Below are 25,491 nucleotides of genomic sequence, written 5' to 3'. Positions count from 1 at the left end.
TTTTACAAAATAAACTTTTTCTTGAAGGTCTGAACCGTGCGCTCAAAACGATACCGAGTTTGACCCTGAGAGAGCCGTTGTGCGCCGGCAAAGGCGCCTTGTGTGACGTGAGGACCACGTCGTGCTGCATAGATTATCATAAATTATCATATCATTATCGGCGGCGTTATATATCATTAGCGCTATACGACAGAGATACTGTACGTGCACGTCAAGATAACCACGTGACCGGAGCCCACCTGGCGGCGGAAACTCAAAATAACCGAAATGCTAAAACTAAAATGCAGCGCTATACTACGACAGAGATACTGTACGTGCACGGCAAGATAACCACGTGACCGGAGCCCACCTGGCGGCATAAACTCAAAATAACCGAAATGCGAAAACTAAAATGCAGCGCTATACTACGACAGAGATACTGTACGTGCACGGCAAGATAACCACGTGACCGGGTGGCGAAAGCTCGTAACTCGGATCTCGGCTCGCATCTCAAAGCAATAAACTGCCAGAGTGACGGCTCGTATCTCGAAAAACTCGTAAGTTGGGGCACTCGTAAGTCGAGGTTCCACTGTATATATATATATATATATATATATATATATTGGCCTAAAACACTCCCAGGCACTCATTGATGAACCTCTGAAAGTTTGACGAAGATCCGTTCAGCCATCTCTGAGTAAAATGACGACAGACAGACAGACAGACAGACAGACAGACAGACCAACAGCTCTCTTATATAGTAGATGGAACCACATAACATTCCAGAGGCTGTTCTGTCTTATTTGTTCACGATGAATGTGGTTCACTATTAATGCCATCAGGAAAACTTGAGCTGGGCACTAAAATGCTGTCTATGAAAGGGCAGCATCACTCTAGAAGTTCTTAAAATCAAATAGAAATAACCCTTGCTTTTGGTAAGTTTATGATTGTTTGTAGATTGGAAATTGGGGCTGTTTTGCTGAGAGACCAGCACACTGGGTCATTCCACTATCCATAGCTATCTAATCTTCATTTGGACACCTCTACTTCTTGGTGTTGTGTGCAGGTTACAGGGGTCGTTGGTAGAGCAGAGTTGCTTTCATCAATTTGCTTCCTTGCTGCCTTGCTTTGCTACTCCAAGTCCAAGGGACCACAGAACTCTATCGGTATTGTTTTTAAACTTAATACAAGCGCCAATTTGTTTAAATAGATTGTCTTATTGCCAAAAGTGAGCTACTTTATTTTTGGAAGTCTGTTAAGCCAAGATGTACAATACATACTGTGAAGATAATAAATCCTATGCTCGGATCATCTTGGCTTGCAGGAGTGCGGTTATGTATTTGCAAATGTTTCTTTGTTGAAGTGTCAGTCAGATTACATAATCTGTGTTTTCTCTCCAGATGAATGAAACAACAGTAGTGTAATAATGTTGCTTCTGGGACACCTCCGTTTAACATGTGAAATCCCTATCTAATGTCATTTACCCCCTTGTCTTTTTCAAAAATCATAAACACCTCTATTTCTCCCACCCTCATCTTTATGAACCTTTTGTCTGTAGTACCTATCCTTAATGTTGTTCATTAGACCACTCAAACACTACAAATATTTGTTTTCTCTTATAGACCTATCATCCTTCTTCTACATATCATCTGGCAGATTAATCTTTGACCCACTCAAACATTGACCCATTCACTTCCATATTAATTCTTTCCCTCCCTCATTGCCCCTAAACACCTATATTTCTCTCACCCTGTTCTTTACGAACCTTCTAACCTTTTGACATGTTATCCTTATTCATTAGACCACTTAAACACCTGTGATCCTTCTGACCTCATGGACCTTTTAACCTTTTACTCTTAATATCATCTGGTGAATATAACCCACTCAAACAACGACCCTACAAATATTTGTTTATGCGTGGGAAATAATTTAATTCTCCTACAACTCTCTTCACCATCTAATATATTAACAAAAAATATGTTTGAGTTTGGTTCTTTATTAAGATATTTTAACTGAGCTAAGATAAAATGGTAAACCTCCCTCAATGTTCTTGTTTGAGCGCCTCCAGTGCCACATACCATTTTTTGGTAAGCTCCGCCCACTTTTTGGTAAACCACGCCCATTTTTTACTAAGCCCCGCCCACTTTTTGTTAAGCCACGTCCACTTTTTACTAAGCCCCGCCCACTTTTGCTAAGCTCCTCCCACTTTTGCTAAGTCCCACCCACTTTATAAACTCTTCAGCATTGTATCATTTCCAGGTAATACATTACATCATTTTCAGGGAATTTCCATCACATCATTTCCAGTTAAGACACGCCCAGGGAATTTCCACAGGAAGACACACCCAGTCCTTATAAAAGGCACCGACCACACAGGCTTTTTCAAACACGCTTTCTGCTTCACTTGAGAATGGACTACTATGCCGAAATGGAATGGGATAACTTTGCTATTCCATGGAGTCCTACTACCTGTGTAGAACTCAACCTTCAGATTGATGAACTGGACTCGAACCTCTTATCAATGGAGGTAAGTTTGTTTATTTATTTATTTATTTATTTAATTTTTTTTTTTTTTTTTTTTTTTTTTTTTTTTTAAGATGAGACTCGTGTAAGAGTTAACAAAGTTTATTTTAATATTCATAGAGCTTGATTTATACAAATAAAAAATATTGTATTAAATTAATACATTGTTATTTTCTTTCACAGGAAATTGTATCTGAGATACGAAATGAAAATTCTGCTTTTAACACAACTTGGGATGAAGTTATTTTTTTGTTTGAAGACATTTTGAACAACCAAGACCCCCAGAACGAGTTCTACCTTGATGACCCAGCCAAAGAGTTATACCTTGGAGATCCACAAAATCCTGAAAAAGAGTTTTACCATGATGATACTTGTTGTGAGTTATCAAAACAAAACCCACTGAACAAGTTCTACCTTGATGAGCCAGAATACAAGTCATACATTGGAGACCCACAAATTTCTGAAAATTGGGAAAGGAGAGTTCTCCCTGATGGTCCGCAGTTATACTATGTGAGACACATCATAGAAACCCTAAAAAATTGGGCAAGGAGAGTTCTCCCTGATGGTCCGCAGTTATACTATGTGAGACACATCATAGAAACCCTAAAAAATTGGGCAAGGAGAGTTCTCCCTGATGGTCCGCAGTTATACTATGTGAGACACATCATAGAAACCCTAAAAAATTGGGCAAGGAGAGTTCTCCCTGATGGTCCGCAGTTATACTATGTGAGACACATCATAGAAACCCTAAAAAATTGGGCAAGGAGAGTTCTCCCTGATGGTCCGCAGTTATACTATGTGAGACACATCATAGAAACCCTAAAAAATTGTGAAATGGGAATTCTCCCTGATGGTCCGCAGTTATACTATGTGAGACACATCATAGAAACCCTAAAAAATTGGGAAAGGGAAGTTTTCCCTGATGGTCCGCAGTTATACTATGTGAGACTTATCACGGAAACCCCCAATATTTCTGAAAATTGTGGTTTTACCTTGGGGACTTGGAAAGATGGTTATATTTTTGGAGACTCGGAATGGGGGTTTTGTTTTGATGACTCGGAATGTGATACCTATCTTGGAGGCTCAACAGGAATGTGGTTATACCTTGGGAACTTGGAAAGTTGGTTTTATTTTGGAGACTCTACCTTTGGGGTTCCTCTTGGAGACTCTTTGGATTCTAAAGCAATGAACAATATTCTTTATTTAATGACGCTTGATTTAAGCAATATCAAGAAAGTTCGAGGAAGAAAATGCTGGAAAATTCTTTCTTCCCATTTCTACTTCTTCAAACTTAAAAGCCTTGAAAGACAGAATTGGAGGAAGAGGAAAAAAAAAAAAAGAAATACGTATTTAAAAAAGAAGAAAAGAAAGATTATGTTAGGGTTTGGGTGGGATTTTGAATGTGAGGGTTAGGGATGGGGTTGGGTTAGGGTTGGGATTTTGAATGTGAGGGTTAGGGTTGGGGTTGGGTTAGGGATGGGGTTGGGTTAGGGATGGGGTTGGGTTAGGGATGGGTTGGGTTAGGGTTGGGATTTTGAATGTGAGGGTTAGGGTTGGGGTTGGGTTAGGGATGGGATTGGGTTAGGGTTGGGATTTTGAATGTGAGGGTTAGGGATGGGTTGGGTTAGGGATGGGGTTGGGTTAGGGATGGGGTTGGGTTAGGGTTGGGGTTGGGTTAGGGATGGGGTTGGGTTAGGGATGGGGTTGGGTTAGGGATGGGGTTGGGTTAGGGATGGGGTTGGGTTAGGGATGGGGTTGGGTTAGGGATGGGTTGGGTTAGGGATGGGTTTGGGTTAGGGATGGGGTTGGGTTAGGGCTTGGGTTGGGTTAGGGTTTGTATATTATTATGACTCACTCGCACATACACACACACACAAAAGTTAAGCCCCAACTAAAAAGTTGTGGGATTCTGTGTTTGGGGTTCACAGATTTAAAAACGTATCCCCATTATACACACACAAAAGTTAAGCCCCAACTAAAAAGTTGTGGGATTCTGTGTTTGGGGTTCACAGATTTAAAAACGTATCCCCATTATACACACACAAAAGTTAAGCCCCAACTAAAAAGTTGTGGGATTCTGTGTTTGGGGTTCACAGATTTAAAAACGTATCCCCATTATACACACACAAAAGTTAAGCCCCAACTAAAAAGTTGTGGGATTCTGTGTTTGGGGTTCACAGATTTAAAAACGTATCCCCATTATACACACACAAAAGTTAAGCCCCAACTAAAAAGTTGTGGGATTCTGTGTTTGGGGTTCACAGATTTAAAAACGTATCCCCATTATACACACACAAAAGTTAAGCCCCAACTAAAAAGTTGTGGGATTCTGTGTTTGGGGTTCACAGATTTAAAAACGTATCCCCATTATACACACACAAAAGTTAAGCCCCAACTAAAAAGTTGTGGGATTCTGTGTTTGGGGTTCACAGATTTAAAAACGTATCCCCATTATACACACACAAAAGTTAAGCCCCAACTAAAAAGTTGTGGGATTCTGTGTTTGGGGTTCACAGATTTAAAAACGTATCCCCATTACATTTTATTTATTTATTTATTATTTTCAAGGGTATTATCTGCTTACTTGTGTTTTTTGTAATTCTTGTGAGTAAAATGAACCCAAGATTTCTTCTCCATTTAAATCATATAATTTGTAGGTCCAAGGGACTGTATCCATTACATCAATGATTTTAAATAATTCACGAGTCCATTTTTGTGTATAACCTTTCTCAAAATGACTTTTCCATTTGTATATTCTTACAATATCACCAACTTTAAACTTGGGCTTTCTCAAATTAATCTCCTTTTCATATTCTAATTTTGTAAATGTTTCTGATGGTTTTGATTGTGTTGATGAATGAACTGTATTATTGTAATTATCTACAATATCCTGAATTAAATACACCCATTTTTGAGAACCGAGTTGTGTGAATTTTTTATATAATTTCTCTTTTAAAGTACGATTAAAACGCTCAATAACAACTGCCTTTCCTTCATTAAAGGTGCTGTATAATTTAATACCCTTCCCCTTAAGAAATTTCATGAATATTTTGTTATAGAACTCTGTTCCCTCATCAGTCCATAACTTCTTTGGTTTCCTTTTATCCCGATCAAATATTAGCTTAAAGGCTAACATTAAAGTATCACCCCTTTTATTTTTTAAAGGGACAACCCAGGCAAATCTACTCCTCAAATCAATAACGGTTAAAGCATACCTGTATCCCCTGTCATTATTCAATTCAATTAAATCAGCGGACCATATGTGGTCAGTGTATTTAGAATAAACCTTCCTTCTTTTAAACTTTGTGATTATAGGTTTGTGTAATTCTTCAGCCAAAAGCTCCTCAGTCTTGATGACATCATTAGAGCCTAATAGTTTTTTGAGGAATAACCAAGACCAAGTTTCAATTTAGCATTTATCAAATTTCTCACAATAAACCTATCAACTTTCTCTCTCAACGTTGGATTTTGTATCAAAGACAAATTATACAACATTTCGCTGTCGGCTTTATGTTTTTCAGTCAACGTAGTGGTTTTCCCATAAGCAATATCATGCTTCATACACACTTCGTCAACCCTATTTGTAGGTTTAGACCAAGGTTTAGGATTGTCAGCCTCATCTAATCTTTTATCCAAGTTTGTTCCTGGACCACAGAAAGAATACCCTGGAAGGTGTAATTCCCCTGGAATTCCAGTTGTTGTAAATTTACTTCCTGACAGAAACTTTTGTATGTCTCCTCCTCTTTTAGGAGAGATGAATTGGCACTTTTTAGAGCCACATACTTGACATATTCCTTTTTGATAAACTCTATTATTTTTAGCTTTAACATAAGAGATATTTTTAGATTTAGTTTTCTTTTTACATTTGAGACAATAACTCATATTTATTTATCAGAAAAATTCCGACAGAGTATCAAAACCTTTTTGGTTTTCAACATATACATTTCAATCTTTATTTTTAAAACATAAAGAATCCTAAGGAATGCCTTCACTCTCTCCTCCATTTATTTACAAATAAAAACTAACTAAAGTCAATGACACCAACATCATCAATCACATAATCTTTTCCTTCTTCTTCTTCTTCTTCTTCACCACTTTCTCGTTTAAATCTCCTCCCTGAAATTGAAGACATTGACGTTCTTATTTTTGAAACCATTATCTTCATAAGAGTTGTTAATTCTTTAATTTCCTCTTCGGTGCGTTGAGATTGATTTATTTGCTTTAATACACTCAATCTTTTATGAATCTCAATGATTTCCATCTTTTTATATTTTTCCTCCCTCTCTCTTTGCTCCCTCTCCTCCTCCTCCATTTTCTCCCTCTCCTCCTTCTCCTTTTTCTCCCTTTTCTCCCTTTCCTCCTTCTCCCTTTTCTCCCTTTCCTCCTTCTCATTTTTCTCCCTCTCCTCCTTCTCCTCCTTTTTCTCCCTCTCCTCCTTCTCCTCCCTCTCCCTTTCCTCCTTCTCCTTTTTCTCTCTTTCCTCCTTCTCTTCTTCAACTCCTTCCTCATCCCTTGCTACCCTTGAGTTTGAACCCCAAAGAATATTATACATATACTCATCTGGATTTTGAGATATTCTTGTATCTATAATTATTTTTCTCATAATAGGATACCAATAAGATTTGTTGACGATTTCTAAAAGAGTTTTATATTTCATAACTTTGAGAAGTTCATTTTTATTTAATATTTTAAACAAGTCTCTATTTGTGGGTTTAACAATATCAGTATAAGGCCAGTTTTTAATGACAAAATTCCCATGTATATGCTCCAAATCATAAGGTATGTAATACCGAGCACCCTTTTCTTGTAGGTATCCTTGAATACAAAAATTATAATTCTCTTGTAAGCTTCTTCCTGCCATTTATGTATCAGAAATATATGTGAGATTAATATTATGACAGGTAATACCACCCCATCTTCCCACTACCAAATCGGTTTGTATTCCTCGGCTTTCTATCCTTATCTCATTACCTTCCTTCTTTGTCATGCGAACCATCGCTATACTATCATATATTTTTCTTTTCTTAAAATCACGTATTTGTTGTTTACTAATTGTACTTCCACATAAATCCTTATCCTCACCAAGTGGATAATATTCTTCTTTACGAGACTGATTTAAATCATGTAGGTCTTCTATGTTTATTGAAAAAGACCAATTATACCCTAAATCAGGCATATCATACCCCCATTTATTAATTCGCATATTAACTAAATGTCCTTCTTTATAAAATTCAATTGTAAGCAGGTAGTTAAATTCAATGAGGAAAGGTGTATGGTCAGTATAACCAGGTGTTGTGGTTGTAAATTTTACTTCTTTCACAAAACGTGCTGTTTTCTTTAAAAATATATATTGTGATAAATCACTTAATCTAATTAAGTCATTCGCATCTGTAGGGTTTGGATAATTGATTAATTTATAAGTATTCTTCATATTAATATTTTTACTTACACTATATTTTTGTCGTTCAGCCTGTGCCTTTGTATAATAATTTGATAAATCAATATCCTGAGAGGATTTTCCAAAGATAGAACCATCTTTTCCAACATAAGTCATTTATATTAGATTAAAAATGATATCATAAAAATTTTCATTATTGTTGAGTTGAAATAATACATATAAACATAATTGACCACAACATTTAGAATTAATTTCTTGAACTTGAAATGTTTGATAAACACCATTCTGTAAGAATTGTATTACTTCAACAGGTGGTGGCATACCATAACTATCAAAATAATATTTATCCTGACTATTATGAATACAAACCCAATGAGAACCATTCTGTGTGTCTAAATTCATAATAATATTCTTTGTATTCTTATTTATATGTATTAATTCATCTCTCATACAGATTACCACATTATCAATTTTTAGTGTTTTACAATACTTGGCTAGTTCTATATTTGACGTTGTATTCTTTCCAAATTGTTTAAACCATTTATCCATTTATTTATGAGAAAGATACAATCCATTACCCCGTTTAGTTAGTTTAACACCCGCTTGAGCGATAGAGGAAAGCATATCACCAACCAACAATCTAGCTTTATCAGGTAGACTTTCAAGTTTTTGAGCAAAATCTACAATTACACCACTTCCACTAATTTGTTTCTCCAACTCCTTGTTATGTCTTTCCAATTCTTTTTGAGCTTTTAGTTGTGCCTTCCTTTCGTTAGCAGTTTTTACCGCTGCTGAAATACCACCAGTCAATGCTCCCGCCGCACTTAAACCAGCAAATAAAGGAATTAGAAACGGGAGAAATCCTCCTCTTGACTCGTCTATTGAATATTTCTTTAACATAGGTTTCGTCATTTTAATTTTAAGTGATCCAACATCATTTAGTGTTTTTACTTGTGTGTGTGTGAGTAAAACATCAATTCTTACAGCTCCTTTTCTTTGAATTGTATTAACATTAATAATACAAGGCTTTTGATTTTGAATACAAGATGTTAATTTATTAAGATTGATTTGATTAACATATACCCCTACCATTTATTTATGAGAAAAAACCTATGTGATATTAATCATAACACCATTATCTGTATTAATCTGTAATTCTGTTTCCTCCAAAAGCAAACAATAAGCATCAACTTCTTCATTCTCCCCTCTTTCAATGTATAGAGAAGTATCCACTCGATTAGACTTTATAGTTTCCTTTTGAGAACTCAGGTCAATTGCGTAGATTGTATATAAACCTTTAAATGCAACCATATCCAAAATAGGATCATTATTACCATTACTTTCACACACTTTTTGGTAGGACTTGTAGGCTTCCGCATAATCATTTTTTTCCCAATCAATTTCCAATCTATCTCGCGGATAAAATGTGCCATCAAGAGAAACCCGAAGTTGTTTCACCTTAGCATTATCACTCAGCGCATTATTCTTATTAGTACCCTCCTCTCCATCTGGTTTTTTAAAAATGAGCCATAGGTATCGTGGCTTTCCTTCAAGAACACCCAAATTCCAAGTGTAGGTAGTGTGTTCCAGTTTAACGTGTTGACATCTTCTTTTAAGGTATGATACATTTAGCGGTTTCTTTGAGTTAAGTCTTCTATTTAACATCTCCTCCGTTTTAAGATTAGGAGTATATTCATTGATATACCAACACAAATCATTAATAACAAATTTATTATTGTCGCCAAAAGCATTTTCAGCCCCAAAAAGCAATCTATTTACATTATCATTCCTTTGTAGTTGAAATCTAATTTTAAGACCATACAAAACTTTATCATAATCACAAAATCCAAATATACCTTTAAGAGGTACTGCTACGGTAAAACTATTCTCAGCTTTTGCGTCATCATTATACATTGACTTCCTTTGACTATAACCAGGGTCTGTGTTTGTTCCCGTTGACATATCAGGAATAAAGCCTTCAACAGCTCCCTTACCCATTCTATCACCAAACGAATATAGTGTAAATTTCATCATTTCAGATGTAGCAGAGACATAATCAACCGCTTCAACCTCTTGTGTTCCAATATACAGGCGAACACTGTCAAACATTTTCCAGAAGAAATCATTTACGAGTGTAGCATTAGTATTATTCGCAGCCTTAGTGAATTTAAATTTACACAGCAAGAAACTATCAGCTATATTCAAGTAAGTTTGTTGATTATTTATTTCAAAACTTTTTGTTCCGTTTGAATTCCAGTCGGTTCCTGTAATAGCATTTACCTTAAAATAGTCTTCCTTTTTAGTAGAGTTTGAAATGATAATCGTATCATCCAAATCATAGATACTATCAATCGCTTCCATACTTGTATTTATATAGTATTAAAATTGTTGAAACCCTGACCCAAGTATTTTAATGATTTTTTGTCGTTCTTGTGAAGATAGTTGAGTTTTACCTTTTTTTATTTCTTTGATTGCTTGTAATTTATGGGACTCCTTTTGAGCATCTTTTATACTCTTTACAACACCTGCTACATTTCCCATGAGAGAAGCAGTTGAACCAATTAGGTCTTTATGTTTAAGAATGGTTGAACCAATACCCATTAGAGTATCAATTATCCCATCTCCTTTATTTCGAAATTGATGACCCACACCCCGTTGTCTCTTAGGTTTATAGTATCCTTTACCCACATACCTTGTATAGTCTGGTGAAAGGAACATGCCCTCCCCTGTAATTATTTTATATTTTCCCAACTCGTGTTTTCTTACAATAACCATTATTTATTTATTGAAAAACTTCACGTAGGTGAATTCTGATGGATATAATTTCATCATTAAAGGATATCATACGATTATCTTGGTCGGTTATCCTAAAATTTACTCTGTATATGGTTTTTCCTGACACAGGTAAATAGACAAGATTTTTTGGTTCCATATTAAATTTATAACCAATCGGGGTTGAGTATGCACTGAATGAAAATATTGTATTTGTTCTTATTCCATCGTTATAAGCACCATCAATCAAATCACAATGAATTAATACTGAATTTATACCGGAGGATATTTGGATAACATTATCACTGTAAAACGTCCCGTTATTTTCAATCTTTTTTGAAGAGAAACCCAATAGCTCTCTGAACGAATTTTCAATCGTGAAATCAACTTTATAATTATTTTTCAGTTTAATAGTTGATTTTGAAGTGTGTGTTTGAATATCTATTACAATATTTTTTGGTTCATCACCTTTTTCTTTCATAAGGCGAGAGACTTCTGAAGATATTTGAGAAATCTCGTAAGCTCCAGGTGAAACAGTTATAGTTTTGTAGGCAGTGCCTGGATTATAACTAAACTTGTTGTTTTTCTCTGTGATATTAAAAAGGGTATTGTAAGTTTCCATTGACAACAAAGATGCCTCATATGAGGTAAGGGGGTCAAGTTGTAGTGGGTAAGGGAATGAAGCTGTGTAATCGCTCGTTGTGAAATTAAAACTAAGAATTGTGCTTCTCATCTTATTTAATATCTAATAAAATATCTTTGTATTGACATTTATTAATTATTTTCATGTTCATCAACTGATCTAAAATGGCTGAGGATTCATTAAAACAATTGTTGTTTCCAGCCTTCTTACTACCTAATAACAATAATAGCCTATTAACTAATTGTGATGGGTCATTTGGAAGAAAACTAACACCCGAACCAAGCTTACTTAAAGCATCAATAATATGTTTCTCCTTCTCATTCTTCTTACTTTTACCAGCAACAGAAACTCCATAATCAAGTGTATTTAACAACTCAATATATACCCTATCTTCCTCTCTTTCCATATCAAGTGGTTCCTCAAAATATTTTGAACCGCTGAATCCGGGGTTTGTTAGAAGAAACATTAATCTTGGAGTTAATTTAACATTTGGTTGAGTAGAACTCAAGAACATCAATTCATCATTAAATATCAATACCTTTTCTTCCACAAGATGAAACACTGCTGGTTCTTCTGTTGGAATGAGACCTGCTCTGGTTTTTGAACCCGCAGAATATTCATTGTTTTGAAGAGCTTCCACAACATAATTAGGGGGTTGATTTACCTGCTCAAGTTTCCGAAATAATCCCTCGTCATCATATTCTAATTCACCAAGTTCTTGTTTTGTTATCTGACTAAAATCTTTGAGCATTTGAAGTTTTTTCGGAGTAAATTCTACCGTGGGAACTGTAGGGTGTTGAGTTTTCAAAAGTGGTTTAAAGAATTTCTCTTGTTTTCTTTCAAAGGCTTCTTCACCAGTTAGTTTCTGTCTCCGTTTCTTCTTTATCTCTTCCTGTTGTTTAACAACTTTTGAAACTAATTGTTGATGTTCCTTAAACTTTCTTTCTCTTTCTTCAGTATTCATTTTCTGTATTTATTTATTGAAAAATATCATTTAGTATCTCATCTTGTTTCACAACAATATATTTATATTTTCCAATCGTGTGTTTCATATAATTTTCAAATTCTTTTTTACTACATAACGTAGAGCAATTATCTCTCCAAAAATTATTTACATCTATTGAATTTAACTTAAATAAAATAAAAGTATTGGCATTGTTTCTTATTGAGCGTCGAGGGAGTTGAAAATATGATTGACTAAGATATATACAATTACAAGAAGAATGTCTCCCTCTTGTATAGTAGCTATCCATTACTGTTTGGTTTCTCTCATTAACACAATCATCAAAGATGACAAGGTTCTTTTTTGATTTATCTAAATCTTGAGGTGAAGGTATATCATCCGTATTATCACTGAGAATACAAGTTATGGGTTTCGATTTTGATTTCTGTGTATCACAAAATAATTGTATTATATCATCAATATTATAATCATTTAGTTTGTTTTGAAGTTTAAATAAACCGATAATGTCTTCCTTTTTAAGACCCGCATTAAAACCCTGTGAGAGTAGTTGATACTCGGGTTGAAAACTTGACTTTGTAAAAATTATTAAATTATCATAATCTAAAAAATTAGAACCAAGGAGCATCTTTAAAAGTAAACAGGTTTTTCCACATCCGCTTGAACCAACTATTAGACATCTCAATGAATTTGGAATGTTTTTATGGTTATTAAATTTTATCTTATTTTCCCAAACGGGTAAAAAATCATTCATTTATATATTTGGAAAACAAGTTATCCAACTTTTTTTGAGCTATTTGAGAAACTCTATATTTTATCCTGAGTTCGGGTTTAATTTCAAAATAATCCATTATTTTATTTATATAGTATCTTGTATTAACATTTCCATTAAAATTATTTTGAATAATAAATATCATTAAACCCTTATACATTTCCTCAATACAATTAGTCTCTTCCCTTGAAAGAAATGGTGTATTATCATCACAATACTTAACATTCATCTCTCTTATTAATCTTGTAAAGTAATTCATTTTTGGTTCTAATTTAAAAGAGTTATATATTTTTTTATATTTCTTATTATCATTAATTAAAATTAAATCACAGAAAATACATTGTTTATATGAATCCTCATCATTAAGCCCCACTCTATCACAAGCCGGACAATTCTCTAATTTATCATATGGAGAGTCTGGAAATTCTAAATATCCTTCAGAACTTATCATATTTATGTGGTAAATTTTTACTTAAACTAAACGCAGGTTTATTCATTAATAAATACAATGTTTCAAAGCACAAAAGACAAATTTCAATCAATCTCTACTTCGGTGGAAGATATAGAAAAATATGTCAAAGATGTTAAATTGAACAAAGATAAATATGGAAATTTTTGGGTAAAACCAGTTATGGAAAATAACATGAGCCCCTCTATTTCATTTAAAGGAAGAGCTCTAACTATACCTGGAAAGACATCCATTAAAGTAAATCTAACAAAAGTTTCTCCTCTACTCCTGGCAATTTATTCAAAGCTTGAAAAAGTGATTGACCACGATACTTTGAAAAAGAATGATAAGACCATTAATAATTCTAGAGGAGACATTTGTATTTTCTTTAATAATCCAAAGGGTGTAGATCTAAGTAAAATGAATGATGTTAATATTTCTGGTGAAATGTCATTTCGTTCTATGATAGTTAGAGATTATTTAAAGATAACTTTTGATATAAAAATTGTAGAGATTGAATCTGTTAATGAAAGAAAGTATATAGATATTGATGGGAATATTTTTCTTGCTAATTAAATATGAGTCAATACAGCAGTGAAGATTTTACTATTTCATTGAACTCAGACGATAGTGATGATAGTATTTCATTGAACTTGGACGATGGTGATGATAGTATTTCATTGAACACAGATGATAGTTATGATACTAATAGTTTGTGCTCAAATGATAGTTATGAGAGTAGCTTTATTGATGACTCTGAGTATGATTCTGAGTATTCATGTGATAGTTATGACTTAGATGATTCTGAGTGAAAAAGTGTTTTAGTTTAAGCACAGCGATATATATAAAACGGAGCTGTAAAGCTCAAAAGTGTTTTATTTTAAGCACAGTGATATATATAAAACACCACGTTTTCTCACGCTATAAATATGGTTTATTGTGATACTTGCGAGAAGGAAGTAAAATATTATAAACAACATATTCTCACCGCAAAACATACATACAACATTTTAAACAAACTTTCCCCTCTTCCACCTGAAACAAAACACTGTTCTACATGTAATAAAAATATCCTCAAGAAAGGCTTCAAAATACATCTTAAAACAAATCTACATTTATCAAATTTTATCACAACTAAAAACTCTGATGGAGCATTCAAAGGACATATTAAAATAAGAGTCTTTAACTTCAAACCTCCTGAACCAGAGTCTATAGTTGATGCTGTAGAAATAGTTAAACCTGCTGTTCAAACGTTGATTGAAAAAACACTAAAGGAAATGAAACCACTTAAATTTTATATGGGAGTAAAATTAGAAATGACAAAGGATGAAGGAGTTATAGATGCACCATACATGAGAACTGAGCCACACTTTATATCTTCATATCAAGATTTTAAAACATCAGGAGTCTATGATGAACTTATTAAACAAGAGCAAGATGTGGATAATTCAATCGTAGGAAGTGGATTCAATATAGGAAAAATTATTTACATAGACATTCATATTCTTAAATCAGATCCTCTAAAAGCTTCTTCTTACATTGATTTACCCAGTGTTATCAAAAATAGAAAAGCAGTTATCAATATCAAAAATAAAGACAATAAATGTTTTCTCTGGTCTATTTTAGCACACTTACATCCTCCACATTTTCATGATGAAAGAGTATCTCATTATAAAAAATATGAGAATACATTAAATACGAAAGATCTAAAGTTTCCGATGACTTTAAATGATATTCCTAAATTTGAAAAGATGAATAATTTATCAGTTAATGTTTATGGTCTAACAGAAACAAACAACATTCAGGTTTTAAAGCTTTCTGACAATTGTAAACAAACTCATATTAATCTTCTATATTTTAATTCAGACGAAAATTCACATTATACATACATCAAAGATATTGCTAAATTAATAAAACCACAAGTCTGTAAGAGAACAAATAAAATATATATTTGTTTGCGTTGTCTTAACTTCTTCAATTCACAAGAAAGATTAGATAAACATTCAAATTATTGTGGCGAACATAAATCAACGGTAATCAATATGCCTAAAGAAGGCTCAAAGATCACATTCAAAGATGAAAATAAAAAGATCAAACATCCATTTGTTATATATGCTGATTTTGAAAGTATTTTAGAAAAAATTGATACTGCTTCTCAAGATCCAAAAGAATCATACACAAATAAATATCAAAAACATACTCCTTGTGGTTTTTGTTATTATATCAAATCATCCGTTGGTGATAAATATAACAAGTTAGAGATGTATAGAGGCTCAAATACCCCAGAGGAGTTTGTGAAACGACTAGAAAAAGACTGTGTTCGATTAACCAAGATAATGAGAGAAACCAATAAACCAATGTCCTTAACAAGTAAAGAAAAAAGGGAATTTATAAAAAACAATGTCTGTCATATTTGTGAGGAGAAAATTGGTAAAGGTCTAAAGGTTAGAGACCATTGTCATCTCACTGGTAAATATAGAGGTCCAGCTCATCAAAGTTGTAATATTAATTATCAACTCCCCTCTTTCATTCCTGTCTTTCTTCATAACAACGCTCATTATGATACACATCTATTTATCAAGGAACTCTCAAAGACTTCTGGAAGTATCTCAGCAATTCCAAACACGGATCAGAAATACATTTCATTCACAAAAACAATTCACACATCTCCTATTACTCATATCAGATTTCTTGATACATTTAAATTCATGGCAAGTCCATTGGTTAACTTGGTTCAAAATCTAAAAGAGTTTCCATGTCTTTCAGAGTATTTTTTAGATAAAGATTTTCTAACACAAAAGGGAATTTACCCCTATGACTATATGGACTCATTTGAGAGATTCAATGAAACACAACTTCCTTCAAAAGAAAATTTCTATAACAAATTAAATAATAGTCATATATCTGATAAAGATTATGTACACGCACAAAATGTTTGGGAAAAATATAACATCAAGAATCTTGGCGAGTATCACGATTTGTATCTCAAAACTGATGTGCTTTTATTGGCCGATGTATTTGAAGCCTTTAGATCTGTTTGTCGCACTGGATATGGATTGGATCCTGCTCACTACTACACAGCACCTGGATTGGCCTGGAGTGCGATGTTGAAAATGACAAAACAAGATTTGGATTTGATAACCGATGTTGATATGCTTTTGATGATTGAAAAGGCAAAAAGAGGTGGAATTTCACAAGTCTGCTCGAGTAGATACGCAAAAGCAAATAACAAATATCTTCCAAATTATGATCCAACGAAAGAGAGTTCTTACTTGATGTACTATGACGCGAACAACCTGTATGGCTGGGCAATGTCTCAGGCTCTTCCTTATGGAAAACTTAGATGGGTAAAGGAAAAAGACTACAAAAACGTTTTACAAGATGTATGTATCTCTACACAAAAAGAATTGGATGAAGAAAAAGTTGGTTATTATTTTGAAATTGATTTAAAATATCCAGAGGAACTCCATAACCTACACAAAGATCTCCCATTTGCTTGTGAGAAAGCAAGTCCAAAGAAAGAATGGTTGAGTGATTATCAACGATCGTTTGATATAGGTGAATCAACAGAAAAATTACTTACTACATTATATAACAAGAAAAATTATGTTCTACACCAAAGAAATTTGCGACAATATTTATCAAAAGGTCTAAGAGTAGAGAAGATCCATAGGGTTCTAAAGTTCAATCAAAGTCATTGGTTAAAGGGGTACATTGATTTTAATACACAAAGAAGAACAGAGTCAAAAACAGATTTTGAGAAAGACTTTTATAAATTGATGAATAATGCGGTCTTTGGTAAGACTATGGAGAATGTGAGGAAAAGACAAAATATCAGACTATCAACATCTTGGGAACAAGCATCAAAATTAATTAATAGACCGAGTTTTACTCGAGCTGAGGTCTTTACTGAGAACTTTTGTGCGATCCATTTGATTAAAGAGAGTATTGAAATGAACAAACCTATTTATATTGGAACAACAATTCTTGATTTATCAAAGTCATTAATGTATGATTACTTTTATAATAACTTGAGGAAGAAATATCAAAATGATGTTAATCTACTTTATATGGATACAGATAGTTTTATTTTGAAAATTAATACCAACGATGTTTATTCAGACATGAAAAGAGACATTAATATCTATGACACGAGTAATTACAGTCCAGAGAGTGAGTTGTTCTCTTCTAAAAATAAAAAGGTGATTGGAAAGTTCAAGGATGAATTAGGAGGAAATGTTATGAGTGAATTTGTGGGATTGAGGTCAAAGGCTTATGCTTATAAATACATTGTGAATAACGTTGAAAAGACTGATAAGAAGTTAAAAGGTGTAAAGAAAAATGTTATTAAAGAAACAATAAACTTTAAGGATTATTATAACTGTTTAACAACAAAGAAAGAAGAGTTTAGAAAGATTAATGGAATAAGAAGTTATAAACATCAATTATATTCAGAAGAGATAAATAAGAAAGCATTGGGGGCTTTTGATGATAAGAGGTTTATTTTAGAAAATGGAATTGATAGTCTCCCTTATGGTTATATAAGTATATAAGTGATAAGATATATATATAAGTGATAAGATATATATATAAGTGATAAGATATACATAAGTGATAAGATATATATAAGTGATAAGATATATATAAGTGATAAGTTAAAAAGGGGGGGGGGTTGGGGATTTTAACGGGCTACCGCCGCCTTTTTTACTATTATATAAATGATAGAACCAAGTATCAACCAGACTAAAGAGTGGAGGTGTAATCAACCTTGGTATATAAATGGAAAACATAATGAATGTGAAAAATATCAAATAGGTATAATTGAAAAGGCAACTGGTAAAAAAGTTCACAAAACAAATAAGAGAATTAATTTAAATACCGGTGAATTGGGTAAAAAAGATGGAAATATTTTTGAGTGGACGGAAAACTTTGATGGTTGTCAGGAAAATATATACTTTAATTTAAAAATGGTATGTGGCACTGGAGGCGCTCAAGCAAGAACATTGAGGGAGGTTTACCATTTTATCTTAGCTCAGTTAAAATATCTTAATAAAGAACCAAACTCAAACATATTTTTTGTTAATATATTAGATGGTGAAGAGAGTTGTAGGAGAATTAAATTATTTCCCACGCATAAACAAATATTTGTAGGGTCGTTGTTTGAGTGGGTTATATTCACCAGATGATATTAAGAGTAAAAGGTTAAAAGGTCCATGAGGTCAGAAGGATCACAGGTGTTTAAGTGGTCTAATGAATAAGGATAACATGTCAAAAGGTTAGAAGGTTCGTAAAGAACAGGGTGAGAGAAATATAGGTGTTTAGGGGCAATGAGGGAGGGAAAGAATTAATATGGAAGTGAATGGGTCAATGTTTGAGTGGGTCAAAGATTAATCTGCCAGATGATATGTAGAAGAAGGATGATAGGTCTATAAGAGAAAACAAATATTTGTAGTGTTTGAGTGGTCTAATGAACAACATTAAGGATAGGTACTACAGACAAAAGGTTCATAAAGATGAGGGTGGGAGAAATAGAGGTGTTTATGATTTTTGAAAAAGACAAGGGGGTAAATGACATTAGATAGGGATTTCACATGTTAAACGGAGGTGTCCCAGAAGCAACATTATTACACTACTAACAACATATTGCCATCATTCTTTTGGCCACATATTATGTTGCATCTCAGCCAAATGCTACTGGTGTTTATTTTATTTTTTCTTATTTAAAAACATGAATCGTTAAATGCTAAATAACGCAACTGAAAACTGGAAAAATAACCTCCCCCCCCATCCCCCCCCCTCCCCCCCCCGGCCTCCAAACAATGAAGAAATGATCCTGCACTAGTGAAACTCGGCACAGATGTTAGTTACTTATTATTCTAGCTCCAAAGGGGTTGCAAGACTATTGTAACACCCCTGTCTGTCTGTATGTGTCCGCATGTATATATTTTCGCTTTAAAAATGGTTTTCTTTGCAACCGCTTGTCCAATCAATGCGAAACTTTAAACATAGGAGGGACTCCCCATGGAGAATATATATTTGCTAACTCTGATGTCATAGGTCACATGGTATGGCAGCCATTTTGGATTAAAGGAAATATTTGGACGACATTTTCTCCAAAACCACTCAACGAAAATTTTTTGAAACCTTGCATATGTCAACTCCCAATGGGTTATATAGGGTGATACCAATTACGTCATCGGTGATATGGTATTGCAGCTATAATTGGTTTAATTGCAATCCTTATCCGAAAAATCTGAAGCTTCATATACTGTATCTGATCTGTGACCCGATACAACAAACACCAACCGGAATTTTAAGGCCATTTTCCCTGCAAGAGCGGGGGTTAGCCTTGTGGTCCCCATGACAATGTTCTCCATTTTGCCCTATTTAAAGCATCTCCCCTTGTTAACCCCCTTGCCTGCATTTCTTCTTCGACCATCTTTAGCCAAGTCTTTCTCGGTCTTCCCCGTCCTCTACTCCCTTCTATATTCATTTCCATCACTCTTCTCAACCAGTCACTTTAATACTTCCTCAACACATGACCAAACCATCTCAACCTGTTTCTCTTCACAGCATCAATCACAGGTTCTATTCCCATCATCTTTCGCAATTCATCATTTGTCTTCCTCTCTCTCAACAATACTCCACACATCCGTCGAACCATTCGCATTTCCACCCTTTCCAGCCTTCGTTGCTGCTCTACGTTCATTACCCATGTCCCGCTCCCATAAATCATAACACTTCTCACACATGCAGCATACACCTTTCCCTTCAGCTTCAACGACACTCCCCTCCTCGTCAGCATGTGATCTATGACCCGATGTGTGTAAATAATTCAATTCCTGACGATCAAAACCCATGCCAAGAAACTATGTGACATAATAGGGTGCACTGGTGATACTGGTATATGGGCCATAATAGTAGTGTTCTTGGTCAGAATGAATGCGCAAAGTGAGACTATGTGCTCTATGAGTGTCGTTCTAAGTTTTTATGTAGTTTGCAGACATTGTCTCACATTTATTGTTTTCCCAGTCGTAGTTGATTTACCTGATGCTATTGGATTGAAATTTATGCTTTTGGCCACAAAATCTTAAAAAAAGTAAAACCTTTTAACTCCTCCTCGTACATTTGCAATTGCTTAGCAACAAAGACGCGATATCAACTTTGTAAATGAATAAATAGTGCAAGTTAAACAACTCTCAATCAAAGCAATTGTTTTTGATTGTATTGGTTCACCTCTGTCGTAATCGTTATTTAACCCCCCCCCCCCCCTCCTCTGTCCTAATTTGCTTATGTTACCTTATAATTTATATTATACGATAGGTTTATCATCCAAAAGTTAACAAAGGCATACTAACTGTGGTGGGAAACAAAGTGAAGCCGATGTTTTTAGCATTAGCCCTTCTTTGGAGCAAACATTCAACATACTGCAAAATGCTTGCTCGTCTGACATAAGCTTTGCATGATGTAGTTTATGTAGACTAGATAAAAAAACTTGAAGAAAAAACATTTACAAAGCCAATGCTCCCCACAACGTGTCAACAAATTAATTGATAAAATAACATCCTTTTTGAAGCACATCAGCTGAGTTTGGCAGCATTTTGTTGAAGCCTGAAGTGTATTAGGCCAAAATGATGGGGCATCCTGTTGATGCACTATGTACAATGGCCTGGGGAGATCCTGTTTTTTTGCCGTTGGATGTCCATGTCTGTTGTCTTTGTAAGCCAGGATTTGTGGAAATGTTACACTGTATGTTAAATTATCATCTTCATATAATCACAGTGAGTAACATCCCTGGATGGTGTTACAGTCTTGTAAGTATTGTTAATGTTCCTCCCTCTCCCTACTCAAATACAGTCTGGAAGGCAATTGCAGGCACCGTCGCTTTGATATTCTTGGCGACACTATGCAAGGAGCAAGGCATCACCGTGGTTGGCGTTTGCTGCATCTACGAGGTGTTTGTAGCACAGAATGTAAGCTTATCATGCAGCATGAATATCCACCATGCATGTTTTAATTTTTTTTATGCCTATGCCTCTGAAGGTGGCCGGAGGCATTATGTTTTTTGGGTTGTCCGGCCGTCCGTCCGTACGGGCTAAACCTAGTTTTTCTCAGCAACCACATGTCCGATTGAGACTAAACTTTTAGGGTAGGAGTGACACCCAGTTAAATGTTTTTATGATAATTGTGATGACATAGGTCACGTGGTATGACAGCCATCTTGGATTAAATGCAAATAATTATAAAATTATTTCTCGGAAACTGCTGAATGGAAAAATTTGAAACTTCGTACATTGTCAAGTACTCCCAATGGGGAACACAAGCATGATAATGATGACATCATCTGTGTAATGGTATACCAGCCATAAATGTTTTAATCGAATGCCTTATCCTAAAAATCTGAAATTGCATGCACATGAACTATGACCCATTTGTATTGAAATATTAAATTTATGAGATCACAGGTCACATCGTTTGGCAGCCATATTGGATTTAACGTAAAATCTTTAAAAACCTGCTTCTCCCAAACCACTAAAGTGATCGACTCGAAACTTTACGTGTCATTGACTAGGCATGACAATGAAAAGTTGATCACAAAAACGTCATCGGTCACATGGTGTGGCAGCCTTATTGGATTGAAAGAAAATATTAAATAATTATATCTCAGAAATCGCTTAGCCTATCAAAGCGAAACTTTACAAATGTCATCTAACACCATTGCTGCATATAGTTTGAAAATGATGACATCGTAGGTCACGTGGCTTGGCAGCCATAATGGATAGAAAAACGAACCTTATCCGATCAAAACGAAACTTCACAAACGTGACCCCTACCCATAATATGCAGAGTGTACATTTTTGATGTCATATGTCACTTGGTTTTGCAGTCATATTAGCTTGAAAGCCGATATATAAAAAAACCCTTCTCCGAAACCGTTTCACCGATCAATGTGAAACCTGTCATGTCTGGTAAAAATGTGATACTTCAGAACAACTGAAGGGATTTAAATCAAACTTGTTAATTTTTTAGAACAGTCGACGTGGGCATCTACCTGTTGTCACGGACAGGGACTATGCAGAAGCATATTGGTGACGCAGTTGCATTGCGCTGGTTTATTTTACATTAGACGTGGCTCTGAAATCATCAATGTTATGAATTGTAAAATACTTTTTTTTCATGGTAAAAGTTCATGAAACACCTGACTGCTACCCACCTCCTAATAACCTAATTGAAGGGATCTAAATTCAAATTCCTGGAATCTTTCATTGAGAAATGAATTTGTCACACTTATCCACATTATTTATTTATCTTTTTGCCCTACATTGATTATTGTTTTTCCTCCATCTGAATAATTGTAAAATAGTACATTTCATTGGAGAGTATTTTTAAATATCAGCTTAAGAATATTTTCATGCTTGTTTACTTCAGCGGAATTTATCTTAATATAATTTAAAGATCCAGTGCAATGAAAATTATGTTTAACCTTTTTTTATGATCATAATGAATTGTAAGTAATACACCAACAACTAAACATAGTTTTTAGTTTCGATGAATTTTTGAGGAGATAAAGTTAAGAAAAATCAAATCTGGCCGGTACTGCCCCTAAAAATTCTGTATAGAACCGTAAGAGATTGCGTAATCCATGTGACGTCATTCCAGGAACGATTGTTTCAGTACTGCAATGGCTAGACATATTGTTGTGTATTGTCAATGCACAGTTATGGTGAGCTGCACTAAGAAAAGGCAGCACGACTTGTTGCAGAATTATCGACGTCAGAAAGTGAATCTAAGTAAATGCTTTCGGAAGTAGAGTCTTGTGACGATCATGCTTTAGTAGGTGCTGTACAGCTATTTCAGCCATGCATGTATGAACCCGAGATGGAAAGTGTAGAGAGCATCGATGATGAAATACCGGGTGTTCATAACAATCGGGGAGGCCCTGAAGAGAAACTTGGCAATAAAAACTGGCAAGTGGTATTGATTTAGAGATCATGGAACTGGAGCTGGAATGGCTGAGTTCAGTAGTATTTTGATGTAACAATTTTCTGTCATTCTTGTAGTTATGAAAAAAATTGAATGCACTCATTTTAAAGCAAAGGCTGAGGGTATACGATTATCATTTACATCAGTTGGCCTTGCTTGCGTGTGGTTTGTGAAGACTGTCATGGGGCTGTATTCGTCAGTCGACCTTGCATGCAGTGTCTTTTCCACAACCCACTAGTCGAGATCGTGGGACATTTTCCATTCCCCAGGGTTTTTAATTTAAAGCTCGTGATCTTGCCGGCGCGATTGGCGGGCGCTATTTTCGGCCTGTGGCACACTACGGACCTTAACGGCTCTTTTTTTGAATCCAGGCTACATCATCAAAGGCTTTATGTCGCACACGTGCTTGGTGCATTGTTTACATCATACTTCAGTTGGTTTGGTGTGGAAGTGGTTGGCATTGTGGCTGCATCGAGCTGTCCAAGTGCACTGTGGAGCGAGGAGAGAAATATCCTCAGGGCATGGTGAAAGACCACAAGGGAGATGAGGAAGATCTTTATGGAGTCAAGGATCGCACGAGGGAGCAGAGGAGCATTTTTACGCGAGTTTGAGCATGCTGTGGGTCTAATTCAGTGGAGAGAGGTCATTTTACAAAAATGTGGTGGAAGAGCATGAGGGAGTTGAAGTGGGGAGGGTACGACAGAGGGAGTGGGTCCTGCAGAAACCTTGGGGGGCAAGGAGGGTGGGGGGGGAGGACAAAGCACAAACAGAGCAGAGAGTGCAAGACCAGAAAGGATGCACTAGAAGACAATGAGACCAACAACCTGCCTGCAATGGCAAAGTGATAGACCCAGCTTCATCGTGGGAGATTCCAATAATCTTAAAGGCCTTTGTTTCCAAGCTGAGCAAGATTTGAGGCAGGGGAGCCAGCCCAGAGGGGAGAGCAGTGCTCCATCAAGTTGCCTTCTAACTTGAATTATGTATTATGGCGCTTTTCCATTGCACAGAATGGTACGGTATGGTACGGCACTGTACAGTATGGTTCAGTACGGTACGGTAATCCCTGTGTCGTTTTTCCATCACACAACAGAACCGTGTAAATAGGCAGAGTTAGCTGAAGTGATGAAAAAAATGCCCTAAATGGTCTGCAGTATTGCTAGCTCCACCCATAGGAACGGGTTCGGCTCGCTTGGTACCTATCCAAGTATCCATAGCAGGAACCAAATTTAGCACGGGTACTTAGGTAAGGTACGGTTCGCTTGGCAATGGAAAAACGAAAAAAACGATTTTGGTTACAGTACGGTATGGTACGGTACCACGGTGGAAAAGCACCATTGGTTTATTAAGTTGGCCGAAGAGCCGATATAAGAAGAAGTTTGTTTGTTGCATATTAAAATACAATCACAAACAATGGATTTGTTCGAATTATTGAGAACTTAATGATCCATTTTCCATGCAAAGTAGCTTAGCTTAAATACGGTATTTGATTGAGCATGTACTTATCCTGCACCAGTGATTTAAAATGATGTGTTCAAGGGGCAGGGACTTAATCCACATGAGCTAATCACTCGCGCGTACCACTGGTGTTGGCTTTAAGTTGTGACAAAACTAAAAATTACTAGATCTGATCATTGTCAAAAATTTTCATTTTGCTTTCTTTACATAAATAATTTCACCACAAAGCAGTGAAGGCAACTTCAGCGGATGTGCTGCAAGTAATTTATGTGGAGGCAGCCAACCTTTTCCCCATTTGGCAGGAATTACTGAAGTAGTATTTGCTCCATATTCATATTTTTTATTTTAAGAATGTAAAATTCAAACATATTTCATGATATCACATTCCCGTATGTAGGAAGCACCTTATTTTGAAAATTTCCTTTTGCTCCATGTTTAATTGACTAGCAACTTCCATACTCAAGTGCTGCACCACTCTCTGGCACAAACAATTATCGGAGAATATTGTCTGTGTCTTTTCAACATGTCAGTGCAAGTTGAAACATGCACATGCACC

The 25,491-nt window shown here is 35.2% G+C and overlaps 1 protein-coding gene across 4 annotated transcripts in view; it reads left to right on the top strand.

Moving 5' to 3' along the window:
- Window positions 1-25,491, top strand: part of TMTC3 (transmembrane O-mannosyltransferase targeting cadherins 3) — a 254,285-nt gene that overhangs the window by 49,096 nt on the left and 179,698 nt on the right. For all 4 annotated transcript variants that reach the window (XM_078774384.1, XM_078774385.1, XM_078774386.1 and 1 more), the window contains 2 exons: window positions 1,046-1,145; window positions 21,354-21,469. In XM_078774384.1, coding sequence (XP_078630510.1) covers window positions 1,046-1,145; window positions 21,354-21,469 — 216 coding nt within the window. The remainder of the gene's footprint in view (window positions 1-1,045; window positions 1,146-21,353; window positions 21,470-25,491) is intronic.

Source organism: Myxine glutinosa, chromosome 3, assembly GCF_964187855.1.
Source record: "Myxine glutinosa chromosome 3, kmMyxGlut1.1, whole genome shotgun sequence".
NCBI lineage: Eukaryota > Metazoa > Chordata > Myxini > Myxiniformes > Myxinidae > Myxine > Myxine glutinosa.
This window is presented reverse-complemented; position numbering and strand designations above follow the sequence as displayed.